The sequence below is a fragment of the Aplidium turbinatum genome, chromosome 1 (genome assembly GCF_918807975.1).
Source record: "Aplidium turbinatum chromosome 1, kaAplTurb1.1, whole genome shotgun sequence".
NCBI classification, from domain to species: domain Eukaryota; kingdom Metazoa; phylum Chordata; class Ascidiacea; order Aplousobranchia; family Polyclinidae; genus Aplidium; species Aplidium turbinatum.
The window spans coordinates 31309291-31322079 of NC_137472.1; the positions used below are offsets into that span (position 1 = coordinate 31309291).

A 12789-nucleotide genomic window follows, 5' to 3' on the forward strand; every position below is an offset into this window, starting at 1 on the left:
TAATTTCTAGCAAGAAAATTGTAACATTGAAAAGACTTTGTTTAATAATAGTTACGTAGCCCATGCCATATTACCTCGTTTGTTGTAGCATCCGTGTGAATTCGAACTTTGCATCCCTCGTTTCGACCAACACAACGTCAAAACTTCTTAGTTTTATCGACACTCATTTTTTCAAATGTATACATGAAGCCATCAGCAGCATTTTTTACACGATTAAGTGAAGTTGAAATAGTCGAAGCTGCCATATCAATTTTTGCTTTATGATGTAGCAAACTTACCAAACTTTTCAGTGCAAATGAAGTGCTCAGATCCAACATCGGCTTATATGCAGGGCAATTAGAGCAGTAGACAGGCCTGGATTTAGGGGGGGCAAGTGCCTCGGGCCCCCCGACTTTTGAAGGGCCCCCCTACGTAGAAAAAATGTGATTTTATGTTATTATTATTTTTTTCTTTCAGCCTGAGCCTTTGAAGTTTCTGCAAAATGTTGTGCAGTGCTGGATTAATGCTGCTGTAGACGTAGAGGTGATTTTTCGCGTCCCGCTGGTAGTTCTGGACCTCACTTCTGACATTGATGCCCGTGCCAGGCAGGTTGGCGGCGTAGGCGGATGATAGCTACATGCTACAACGGCTACAATGGCAACATCTTTCAAGAAGGAAAACTTAAGTCAAACCCGGGTTGGCTAAACTCGTTAGTTGTCGTGCAGAGACATCTGGTCATCAAGACCACTCCGGTCTTTAAATGGAGGTTGGGGGTAAGCAAGGGCATGCTCCCTGTAGAAAAACATGCACCAAAAAATCCTAATGATAAATGTCAAAAATAGAATGGCCCCCAGTCCCCGGCAGCCCTTAAATGGACAGGGGGTGCGAAGAATCTCCGGGTTGTCTGACATTTCTGTTAAAAATTTAGGGATACGACTGGGAAGTCTAAATGTTGGAAGTTTGCGTTGTAGAGGTACTGAGGTGAGTGAAGAGCTGAGAATGAGGAAGGTAGATGTTTGCTGTTTACAGGAAGTCCGATGGAGGAACAAAGGAGCCAGGTTTTTGGGTGTCAAAGGAAGGAGATACAAGCTGTGGTGGTCGGGCAATGATATTGGGACCGGAGGAGTTGGGATTTTGGTAAAGGAAGAGCTATATGAAAATGTTGTTGAGGTTCGTAGACAGAGTGACAGAGTAATGGCGATAGTGCTGGTGGTCGAGAATGTAGTGATGAGAGTAATCTGTGCTTATGCACCACAAAGTGGAAGATCCAATGCAGAAAAAGAAAGGTTTTATGACGAAATGGCCTATGAATGGAGCACAAGAAGTGAGCAGGAAATTGTATTGGGTCTTGGGGACTTTAATGGCCACGTTGGCCAACAAATTGATGGGTTTGAAGGTGTTCATGGAGGTTCATTGGGAGAAAGAAATCGCGATGGAAGGCGACTACTTGAGTTCTGTGATGAAAAGGACCTGTGTGTTGCAAATACCTGGTTTAAGAAAGAGGAAGGAAGAAAAGTGACTTTCAGTGCAGGTGGAAATGAAACCGAAATTGACTTTGGGTTGGTATGCAGGAAAAACAGAAAACTGATCAAAGATGTGAAAGCGATACCATGCGAACTTCAGCATAGGTTGGTGGTTATCGATTTGGACAAGAAAGGTCTGAAGAAAACTGTAAATAAAAAAAGGGTGATCAAAAGAAAAGTTTGGAAGTTAGAAGATGCCGACACAAGAGAAAGGTTTAAAAAGAGAGTTGAAAGTCTTGTTCACAACGATGTGAATGATGTATGGGAATCCTTCAAGAATGGAGTTCTGCAAGCTTGCGATGAAGTTTGTGGGAAAACAAAAGGCAGGATGGATCGAGGAGATACGTGGTGGTGGAATGAAGATGTGAGGGAAGTAATTGGGGAGAAAAAAGTCGCATACAAGGCTTGGTGCAGAAATAGATCAGAAGAAACTAAGCTCAAGTACAAGCAATTGAAAAATCGGACAAAGAGAATAGTTGCAAAAGCTATGAAGAAAGAAGCTGAGCAGGAATTGACCAAATTAAAAAAACAGTCCTAACGAAGTATATAAGTTTATGAAGGTTATGAAGCGGGATAGAAAAGATGTAGATGGTGGACGATGTATTAAAGGAAGGGATGGAAAACTTGGTTTCAGTGAGAAAGATCGTGGAAGAATTTGGAAAGAACATATGGAGATGATAATGAACGAGGAAAACGATTGGGATCAAAATGTGGAAGCCGACGTGGTAGCAGGTCCATTAAATAGAGTTACTCGAGAGGAGGTGACACAAGCAATGAAGAAAATGAAGTCGGGGAAGGCTCCTGGACTATCTGAAGTCACTGTGGAAATGATACGCGCAAGTGGAGAGACAGGATTGAAAGCAATGCAGGAAATCAGTCAACGTGTGTTGGATGGAAAAGGAATGCCAAATGAATGGAAGATGAGTGTGGTGATACCCATCTTCAAGGGAAAGGGTGATGTAATGGATTGTGGGTCATATAGGGGAATAAAACTGTTGGAGCATGCAGTGAAGGTAGTGGAAAGGGTGTTGGAGAATAGAATAAGATCTGTGGTGAAGCTGGACGAGATGCAGTGTGGATTTATGCCTGGGAAGGGAACGACAGATGCTATTTTTATTTTGAGAAGGTTGCAAGAGGAATATCGGGACAAGGGTAAGAACTTGTACATGTGTTTCGTGGACATGGAAAAGGCGTTTGATAGAGTTCCAAGAAGAGTGATGGAATGGGCAATGAGAAAAAAAGTAATGCCAGAAGCTCTCGTGCAAGCCGTAATGGGTCTTTACGACGGTGCAAGGACGAGAGTTCGCGTTGGATCTGCCCTCTCAGACGAGTTTTCGGTGAAGGTCGGTGTACACCAGGGTTCTGTCCTCTCTCCTCTAATCTTTGCCATTGTGATTGATGTGATTACCGAATGTGTAAGAGAAGATTCATTAATGGAGATACTGTACGCCGATGATTTGGTTTTGTTGAGTGACACAATGGAAGATCTGAGAGGGAAATTTGAGAAGTGGAAGGAGTCGTTTAAATGTAAAGGTATGCGTGTGAACATCAAAAAGACAAAGGTCGTAATAAGCGGAACGGAAGGGGTAATCACAATGAGCAAAATTGACCCATGTGGCGTCTGCGGAAGAAGAGTGATGGCAAATTCTGTTACATGTACCAAATGCAAGAAGTGGGTGCATGGAAGATGTGCAAAGATGAAGAGAGTGACATGCAGATCTGGAGATGGTTTTGAATGTGAAAGATGCAAGAAGATTGAGGAAGGAATGATTGGTCCTATTGAAAAGCTGAATGACGAAGTTGAATCAGTAAATGCTTTTTGCTATCTAGGAGATAGATTGAATGCCAGTGGTGGTTGTGAAGTGGCAGTGACTGCAAGAGGAAGGTTTGGTTGGGTGAAATTCAGAGAGTGTCGAGAGTTGTTATGTGGTAGAAGATTTCCGTTGAAAATGAGAGGAAGAATTTATACTAGTTGTGTGAGATCTGCAATGCTGTACGGAAGTGAGACATGGTGCTTACGGGAAAACGAATTGGCGATTTTAAGAAGAACTGAGAGAGCGATGGTGAGAGCAATGTGTGGTGTAAAGCTGATGGACAAAAGGAATACTGAAGAACTTATGAGCTTGCTTGGGTTGAATGAGAGTGTTGATAAGTTGGCAAAAGCGAATGGAGTGAGGTGGTATGGGCATGTTTTGACAAGGGATGAAGATGATGTTTTGAGAAAAGCGCTGGAGTTGCGAGTGGAGGGTCGTAGAAAACAAGGAAGACCAAAGAAAACATGGAAAAAGCAAGTTGAGGAAGAAAGCAGCAAGGTGGGCTTGACAAGAGAGGACGCGCTAGACAGATCGATGTAGAGGCAGGGTGTGAAGACGATTGCGGCACTTGGAGGTGAATCCGGCCACCCTCGGTAACGGGAACATCACCGGATTAAAACTGGACTACTACTACTACTACTAAGCGCGAAATTTTTTTTTGCGTGGGGCCCCCCCGATCTAAAAGTGCCCCGGGCCCCCCATCAGTTAAATCCGGCCATGGCAGTAGACCACCTGATCTCCACAGGACACGTACTTCTGAAGGAGAAGTTGCTGGTTTAAAGGCGCAACTTTGTGCAATCTGTTGTGTGAGTAGTTACAATCAATACTTGTTCAGTTGTTTACTTGTGTTTCGGTGTGGTTGAAAGCCGGCTTGTTCTGGGGGTATATATTGTTTGATTATATCAGAGATATTCGGTTTAAGATGATTCATTCAAAGTTCTTGTACATGCAACATAACAATGATATTGGCCTGCAGTCAATGCTTGGAATGAAGTATGACAATGAAAGAAGAAGTCAGCAATGAGTCGTTATTTGTACAACCCAGTGTAATGAGATCCCGGTTAAATGGTTGAATATTGAATAATTAAGAAATGACTGGATAGCGTTATAAATCGTAAAATTGTCGAAAGTAAGACAAAAAATAATAAAGTGTAACACCTTTTCACACAAATTCAAGCAAATGTAATCGAAAATTAGGTTTAGTAAGATGGCTTTTCGGCTTATTAAGTGAAGTTTTGAGCTTATAATGTAGGTTTTTGTAGGAATAAATAAGAGAAATTCCGGACGGACCAAATTAGGCTTTAAAAACGTGTAGGCCTAATAAGCGGAGAATACTTTATATACAATTGAATACGGTACATCAAATAGTTATTTTTCACCAAAAGCCTTAACAGACTGTTTCTCCCTGATTGGGATCATCAAAAGTTTCTTAATTTAAATAGAATCAAGTAAAAGTATCAACTTGAAATAGGGGGTAGGCTATACATATGGGGTATCTCAAAGTCAATTGGTGACACCTTCAAGTTATTCAGTATGCTCAGCTGATTGTTTTAAGACCTCAACTGGGTCATTTGAGTTATTTTCCAGGCAAATACTAGTTGTGTGAGATCTGCTGGCAAAAACAGTGTTTCGGATTGCACACTATGAAAAATCCCAGATTTCAGGCCAAAAAGCCAAATGCAGTCTTGAGAAAAGTACACACCCATACACAAAGTTCGCAATTTCACTTAAGATATTAAATCGGTACTTGCAACCACATGTAGCAAAGCGGGCATCACATTTAAGCAATCATGGCAATTGGCAAGCTTTCAAAACCATCTCAATGATTTTTTACAACCATACATATTACCTCAAGGTCGATGATGTTCCAGGATACTGGTGCCTCCAACAGATGGAACTATGTCAAAAACATCTCGTCTATTAACGGACTATGAATCCTACTAGCATGTGTTGCCTTCTCTACGAGTCATTGATGGTATAAAACATTTACAAGCGGTTCAAAGCAAGAAAAATTGTGCCCTTGCAACATTGGATGCACATGACGAAGAAACAATAACAATACATTATGATAGTACCACAGGAAGAAGAATTACAGGAGAATGGACAATTGGACATCCATAATAATGAAGTTCAGTGATGATAAACCATTTCGATTTAGACCTCTATCTTTTGCAGTGGAAACCAGAGAAAATATCACAAGATTAATTGTGGAGCAGTTACATCGATTGTGTTTGGCTTACTTCAATAAAGACAGATTATGTGAGCAAAAATCTTGGCATCGAGGAATCCATTGCAGCTACGCTAGGGTCAAACCATATACCTTTGCATTTGCTTTGCGTCAGTCATACTTGCAAAGTCTTCATTCGTGGTAATTTAAATGTAATGTTGGAATACAAGCAAAAACTCCACATGCGGAAGATTTTATTGCTCACATACCCGCATTAAAATCATTTCTCCCCTCCAGCAAGAGTGTTGTATTTGCTGCTTTGGAAGCTCTATCTAAACTGGCAGTGATTGATGGTCATAAGTCATCACAATTCGAATTGTTTGACAATGTTGTTGAATCTGGACTATCGAAGAAGCATAGCCAATTCAAGGATAGGAGATTTGGGAAGCTTGGATGCACAGCAGCAACGATCTTGTATCACATTCCGGAATATAAGTCATTGCTCGAAAGCACAAAGTCGAATAATCAATTGGTGAAAGATTTCCGCATACATTTGCGGAGTGACTTTGTTGTGTTGGGATTGAAAGTGCATGGTTTTCTTATCGTTTCACACTTCCAATTTTAAGTATGGTTGAAAAAACACTCAAACAGATCTTGTACAAATATTACCGGTGTCGTGAAGTTCTGTTCTGTTGCTTAAAGCTTTGTGTTGATTGCAGCGGCGCCGCTGACGTGTAAGGTCGCGTCTTCCTTTACACCTTTGTTGAGTTACCATTAACACGCTGCTTGGGTTGAAGTAGGGTGGTGCTAGTATAGTTTTCTGTTGCTGTTACGTGAAGGTATATTTATGTTCTGCTATGTTTTTCAGACGCAGTGCTTATTTAGTTTATTAAAGCCATTAAATGGTGTCATCTACTTTTGTTACTTAATTCTATTCGTTACAATTTAATAAACTACATAGAAATCGAAGCTAGAAGAGTTGATAGAAAGTGCAAGTGCTGAAAGCAATCGGAGATGGCCAGTAATAACTGGAAATGTCTTCAACCAGAAAAGCTATCCGTAGATCCAAATTCATCAACAGCAGAAGACGATTGGAAGTTTTGGTTCAAGACTTTTACAAACTTTGTGGAAGCCATGCCTCGTGCTGAAGGAGAGGAACCAGTCAACAAGCTCAACATATTTGACAGCTTTTCTTACTGCAAACACTTACAAAACTGTGTCTGATGCCGACAATTTTGACGATGCAATAACCGCTCTCAAAAACTTGTACGTCAAGCCAAGGAACAAGATCTATTTGCGACATCTGCTTGCTACTGCACAACAAAAAGACGGTGAGTCAATTGACGAATTTGTTTCACGTCTAAATAATCTGAGCCGAAATTGCAACTTTGTCCCCGTCAATGCAGTAGCTTATAGAGACGACATGAAGAGAGACTCCTTAATCAGTGGGACTTCGTCCACACTCATAAGAGAGCGCCTTCTCGAAAATCAGACTTTAACTTTTGATCAAGCTTACGCCAAGGCTCGAGGTCTAGAATTGGCAAAAAGCATGTCCGAAACGTATTCTCACCACAACATGTGTGCTGTGCAAAGTTGTTCAACTGAGCTGCCGACAGTTCGACATGAGTACACTCAAAGTAAAAGCGAAGATTCGTCCAGCCAGGATCGCACAACCGCAGCAATAAGACAAACTAAAAAGCACATATCGAACAAGTTTACATGCTTTTTTTGTGGTAGTCGTAATTGGCACCGCAGAAATCAATGTACTGCAAAAGACGAAAAATGTGATTATTGTGGCAAAACTGGCCATTATGCCAAGTGTTGCTTAAGTCGTAAGGGTGTTGTTACAAGCAATTGCATAAACTCACCTCGTCTAGCTTCAATGTCTACCCTGCATTCTACATTTTCTAAACATGTTGTAAGTGAAGTGAAAATTAACGATGCCTTCGCTAATGCTTTAATCGATACTGGAAGTACAAACAGTTATTTAAGCAAGACCTTTGTAGACAAAAACCACATTAAATATACGTCTCTTCGTTTCGTTGCAAACATGGCTAACACTTCGTTAAAAACCGACATGCCTGCAGCACAAGTCGAATATCCTGAGTTGTTTTCACACTTGCTACCTACATGCAAACCAATGGCTGTTAAAACTCGTAAATTCTCATCGGCTGACCAAGAACTAATTCGAATCGAAACGGAACGATAATTACGCGAAGGCCGTTTAGAGAAAAGCAATTCCCCATGGAGGGCCCAGCCCTTGATCGTCGACAATGGTAATGGAAAGAAGAGGATGTGCATTGATTACAGCCAGACAATCAACTTGTATACCTTGCTGGACGCTTACCCTTTGCCATCCATTGAATCCATAGTAAATGAAGTTGCCAAGTGGAAGTATATATCCACATTAGACTTAAAATCTGCGTACCATCAAATACCAATTTGCCCCAAAGATCACCGTTATACCGCATTTCAGTCGTCGCACGAGCTGTACCAATGGAAATATTTACCATTTGGATTGACAAACGCGGTACCCGCGTTTCAACGAGTAATTAACAACTTTATTGCAAAACACAAATTAAAATGCGTGAATGCCTACTTGGATAATATCACCGTGGGAGGAATGACACAACAAGAGCATGATAACAATCTCGCAGCACTACTCAAAGCTGCTAAAGAAGATCACTTTACATTTAATGAAGCAAAAAGTTTGTACAACCGCACTGAAGTTTGTTTGTTGGGTTACCAAGTTGGAGCTGGAATTATAAAACCAGATCCCCAACGTATCGAAGCATTGCAAGATTTGCCGGTACCAACAACAAAGAAAGAATTGCAGCGAATCATGGGATTGTTCGCCTACTACGCCAAATGGATCTCTAACTTCTCTGCAACAGTTAGGCCACTCGTGCAAACAGAAAAATTGCCTTTAAGTTGTGAGGCTTTGGCTGCCTTGAACAAACTGAAAACGAAGTTAACCCATGCTTCTTTACAACCAATCGACGAATCTATTCCTTTTACTGTACTGTAGAAACAGATGCTTCAGACTTTGCCATTGCCGCAACATTAAATCAAAACGGCCGTCCTGTAGCATTTCACGCGCGAACCTTATCAACTTCGGAGCAAATGCATTCAGCAATTGAAAAGGTAGCCTACGCAATTGTAGAAGCATTAAGAAAGTGGAAGCATTTACTGCTGGGAAGACACTTTAACTTGATTACGGACCAAAGAAGCCTTTCCTTTATGTTCGATTTAAAACATCTTTCCAAGGTAAAAAATGATAAATTACAATGTTGGCGTTTGGAACTTTCACCTTGGTTTGGTTTGGTTTGGTTTTGAATCTTTATCCTCGGACTGACAAAGCCTTGATAGGTTATTCCTGGTACTTGTTCGCATACTTGTAGAGGCACTTGACGCAGGGCCGGTTACCGAGATTGGCAGAGTGAAGTTTTCCGATTGTTGAAGTTTTGTTGCCGAGAAATTATTCCATTCACTAGGTGCCGCTGAATGGAGAGCAGTCCTGAAATGCGTTGCTCAAACGCACACCCCGAGAGTCGAACCAGCGCCGTGTGATCTTGAGCCCGGCGCGTAACCACTGAGCTAACTTCTCTACCGTTTACAGACCAGGAAATAAAAACACTGCACCTGACACTTTCTCAAGAGCAACATCTGCATCTGCGACAACAACATCAGAAGCCGCTTTAAAATTGCTACATGAATCACTTTGCCATCCTGGTATTACACGATTGTGGCATTATATAAAAACGAAAAACCTTCCTTATTCTTTGGAAGCCGTGAAAGCCGTCGCAATGCAAAGACTGCGCCGAAATTAAAGCAGCTTTTTATAAACCCAAAAAGGAACAACACCTCATCAAAGCAACCCAACCTTTCGAAAGAATCAGTATGGATTTTAAAGGTCCTGTAGCATCTGCCACCAAGAACAGATACTTGTTGGCGTCCACGATCACTTGTTGGTGATCGTGGACGAATTTTCTAGATTTCCCTTTGTATATCCGTGTGCCGACATGAAGGCATCTACTGTTATCGAAAAATTATGTGATTTATTTTCCGTGTTTGGATTTCCGTCGTATGTCCACACCGACCAGGGTGCAAATTTTATGTCGAGCGAACTGAAAGAGTGGCTGCATGGAAAGGGTATTCCGACCAGTCGGTCTACTAGATACAACCCTCGAGGCAATAGCCAAGTGGAACGATATAACGGCATAGTGTGGAAAGCTATTCTTTTGGGACTGCGAGTCAAAAAACTACCAGAGACTTTATGGGAAAACGTGTTACCCGATGTATTACATTCGTTACGTTCACTTTTATGTACTGCTACAAACTGCACTCCCCACGAGCGTATGTTTTATCATTCTCGTAAGTCTTCAAATGGGGTATCGATGCCTGCCTGGCTAAAACCAGGACCGGTGTATGTAAAACGTCATGTACGAAACAAGAGCGACTTATTTGTTGAAGATGCCGAGCTTATTGAAGCTAACCCCCAATACGCTCACGTACGCCTCAATGATTGACGTGAAACTACTGTATCATTGCGTGACTTAGCACCTAATCCTAAACAGATTACCACCACTCATGATGACGAAACGCTAACGGAGCCATTAGAAATTGATTTTGGAATGTTGGAATCAGCTCAACCTCGCTTGGATCCGGTTATAGGTGAATTGTTCGTAAACAGTTGTTCGTAAAGCAATTGTTCGTAAACAATTGTTCGTAAAATCAATTCTTTGTAAAGCAATTCTTCGTAAAGCAATTCTTCGTATACATCAATTCTTCGTATAGGTGAATTGTTCGTAAACAGGTGATAGGTGAATTGTTTGTGAACAATTTTTCGCAACAGCAAGGTTTGTCTTGCAATTTCCGATGAAGGTGCGTAATGTAAATTTTCCTGAATAACCAAGTTACGACGACACAAAGAAATAAGCACAATGAAAAAGCGAATTTTTTGTTTTTTATTGGAATACAACAATTGTCTGTGTTTAGCAATTCTTTGCTTACACTACCAATACTACTTTGAGTAACTTCGTACAAATTGTCCACGAGCCAAGTTTAGTATGAAGTATTGCGTGCAATTCCACGCAAGTAATCACAAATTTCATCATCTTGAAAGTCTTGACGCCAAGTTCGGACGACTTTAGTTAGTCTTTCTGCACTGTCCTTGTACTTCTTCTTTGGAGGGGGTCCTGCCTGGCCACTGACATACTGTTCAATGCAAACCTCATTTAGGTTTTTCGTTCGCTTAATTGCAGATATGAACTTCCAAATATCTGGATAATTTGCAGATACCTGGAACATGAACTCTCTGTGCCATCCTTCAATGCTATTATTAGTTTTGGGAAGGCCACTGAGGACGCCATCATAGCAGTTCCACATTTGAATTGCAAACATTGGAGGACGGCGCCCTTGGCGACGATCTGGGCGCCCAACCCGAGTGTCTTCAAAGTAGTCAATTACTGGCTGAGCAACATCTGGTAATACATTCTCATCAATGAGAATGTCAAAGGCCTGGCTGACTTCATCAATAGGCACAAAGGCCACAGACGACAACATGCGCAGCCTCAGAGCAAACTCTGCACTTGTGTCGTACTGCTCCTTCAGGCCACTTGATTGCGTCTTTCTCCAAATGCACTGGCACAGATGGAAGAAACAGCCACGGTGAGTTGAAAGTGGGTATACTCTCTGCTTACTGCATTGACCAATGACCATGACCATCTCAAAGTCAGTCATGATTGTCTCTGGAACAGCAACAGCAGGTAACAACTCCTCGATCTTTTGCAGCAGATGAATGTATGTCCCTCTCTTTTTGTCCCCCAGCAGGGCATACACCAGAGGCACTGAAATGTTTTCCTTTAGTTCGTGTATTGTGTAAAGCTGTTCAAACAGTGAAGGCACTATCTTGAAGGTGCCATCAGCATACCAGTGCTTTGAACGGGCAAGGAGCTGCAGATTTCTTTTAGTGGCAAAGAGGACCATACGGTTATCTCTAGGCCCAAAATCATAGGCCAAGAATGTTACACCAGCAAACGTTTGCTTGTACTCTACAGGAAGCACTATGTCACGGAGAGAATGTGGGATTGCCGGGCCTGCATTTTCCTTCAATTGCACTTGGGTGACTACCCTTTTCATGCTCTGCACACTTGGCAGTTTTGCTGCCGTGGCTTGACTGAATCCAATAGTTTTTGCTGAGACGAGGTAACTTGAAGCATCACGACTGTCTTTTGCTGCACAACGAATATTTTCCATAACCTTTGCTGCTTCGACATAACCAGCATCTCCAGCATGATTGTGCTCACCTCTGGATTGTACAATGGCTGCCATTGCAGTTGTTACTCGTGCAGGACATTTCTTATTAAAATGCTCACATTTCCAATAAGTAGTTTCTTGCCCTTGTGCGTTAAGTGCACTATAATCTTTGTAATAAAGCTGGCCACTATACAAAAATTTTGGATTTCCTTTTTTGCTGCTCACAAACTGTAATGCCATTCTGAATCAGGGACTCTACACTCTGTCTGCTCGTCTACACTCTACAGGTACAGCACGTCTTTAAGCACAATTAGCACATCTCTAGCATATAGGCTACCCTAATTGATTGTTCGTAAACAATTGTAACTGTTTTTTTTTTAAAGCTGTAGCCTAACTTTTATGAACATTTGTTTACGAACAATTAGTATTACGGTCAATTGCATGCCCGAAGAATTGCTTTACAAAGAATTGATTTTACGAACAATTGCTTACGAACAATTGTTTTACGAAAAACTGTTTACGAAAAAAACGTCGGACACCCTTGGATCCTGCTCCAATTTTACAAAATGTCGAATCTTCAGAAACTGGCTGGGTTTATTTTTTTGCTGAGACTTTTCGGTCATTTGTTCAAAATGACTTGAAAAAATTCGGTCATTTTTTATTTATTTCGGTCATTTTAAGTCATTTTTGGTCATATATAGTCATTTGACTATTTTTTTTTTGGACATTTTGCTAAAAAATCGGTCAATGACCGATAAATGACCGAAAAAAAAAACCCAGGAAGCTGGTCCTACCAATCCTGAACAAAACTCATCGTTACGTCGCTCCACGCGAACACGCCGTCCTGTTGTGCGCTATGGCTTTGATACGTGACTTAGTTTTTGCAATTTATGTATTTATTTACTGGGTTTGGCTTGAATCCTTGTACTTGTTATAATGCCGTGAGGTAATTTATGTAGTGTCGAGTTTTTCATTTAACCGGGGGTGAATGTCGTGAAGTTCTGTTCTGTTGCTTAAAGCTTTGTGTTGATTGCAGCGGCGCCGCTGA

At 41.4% G+C, this 12789-nt stretch overlaps 1 protein-coding gene across 1 annotated transcript; it reads left to right on the forward strand.

The window, feature by feature from the left end:
• Positions 1-822: 822 nt before the first annotated feature.
• Positions 823-2040, forward strand: LOC145764769 (protein CFDP2-like). Its single transcript, XM_082576439.1, has one exon. It carries the CDS (start codon positions 823-825, stop codon positions 2038-2040), a length of 1218 nt encoding a protein of 405 aa, XP_082432565.1.
• The last annotated feature ends 10749 nt before the right edge of the window (positions 2041-12789 follow it).

Excerpts from the sequence above, each read along its gene's own strand:
- LOC145764769 (XM_082576439.1), top strand. The coding sequence starts at position 823 with ATGGCCCCCAGTCCCCGGCAGCCCTTAAATGGACAGGGGGTGCGAAGA.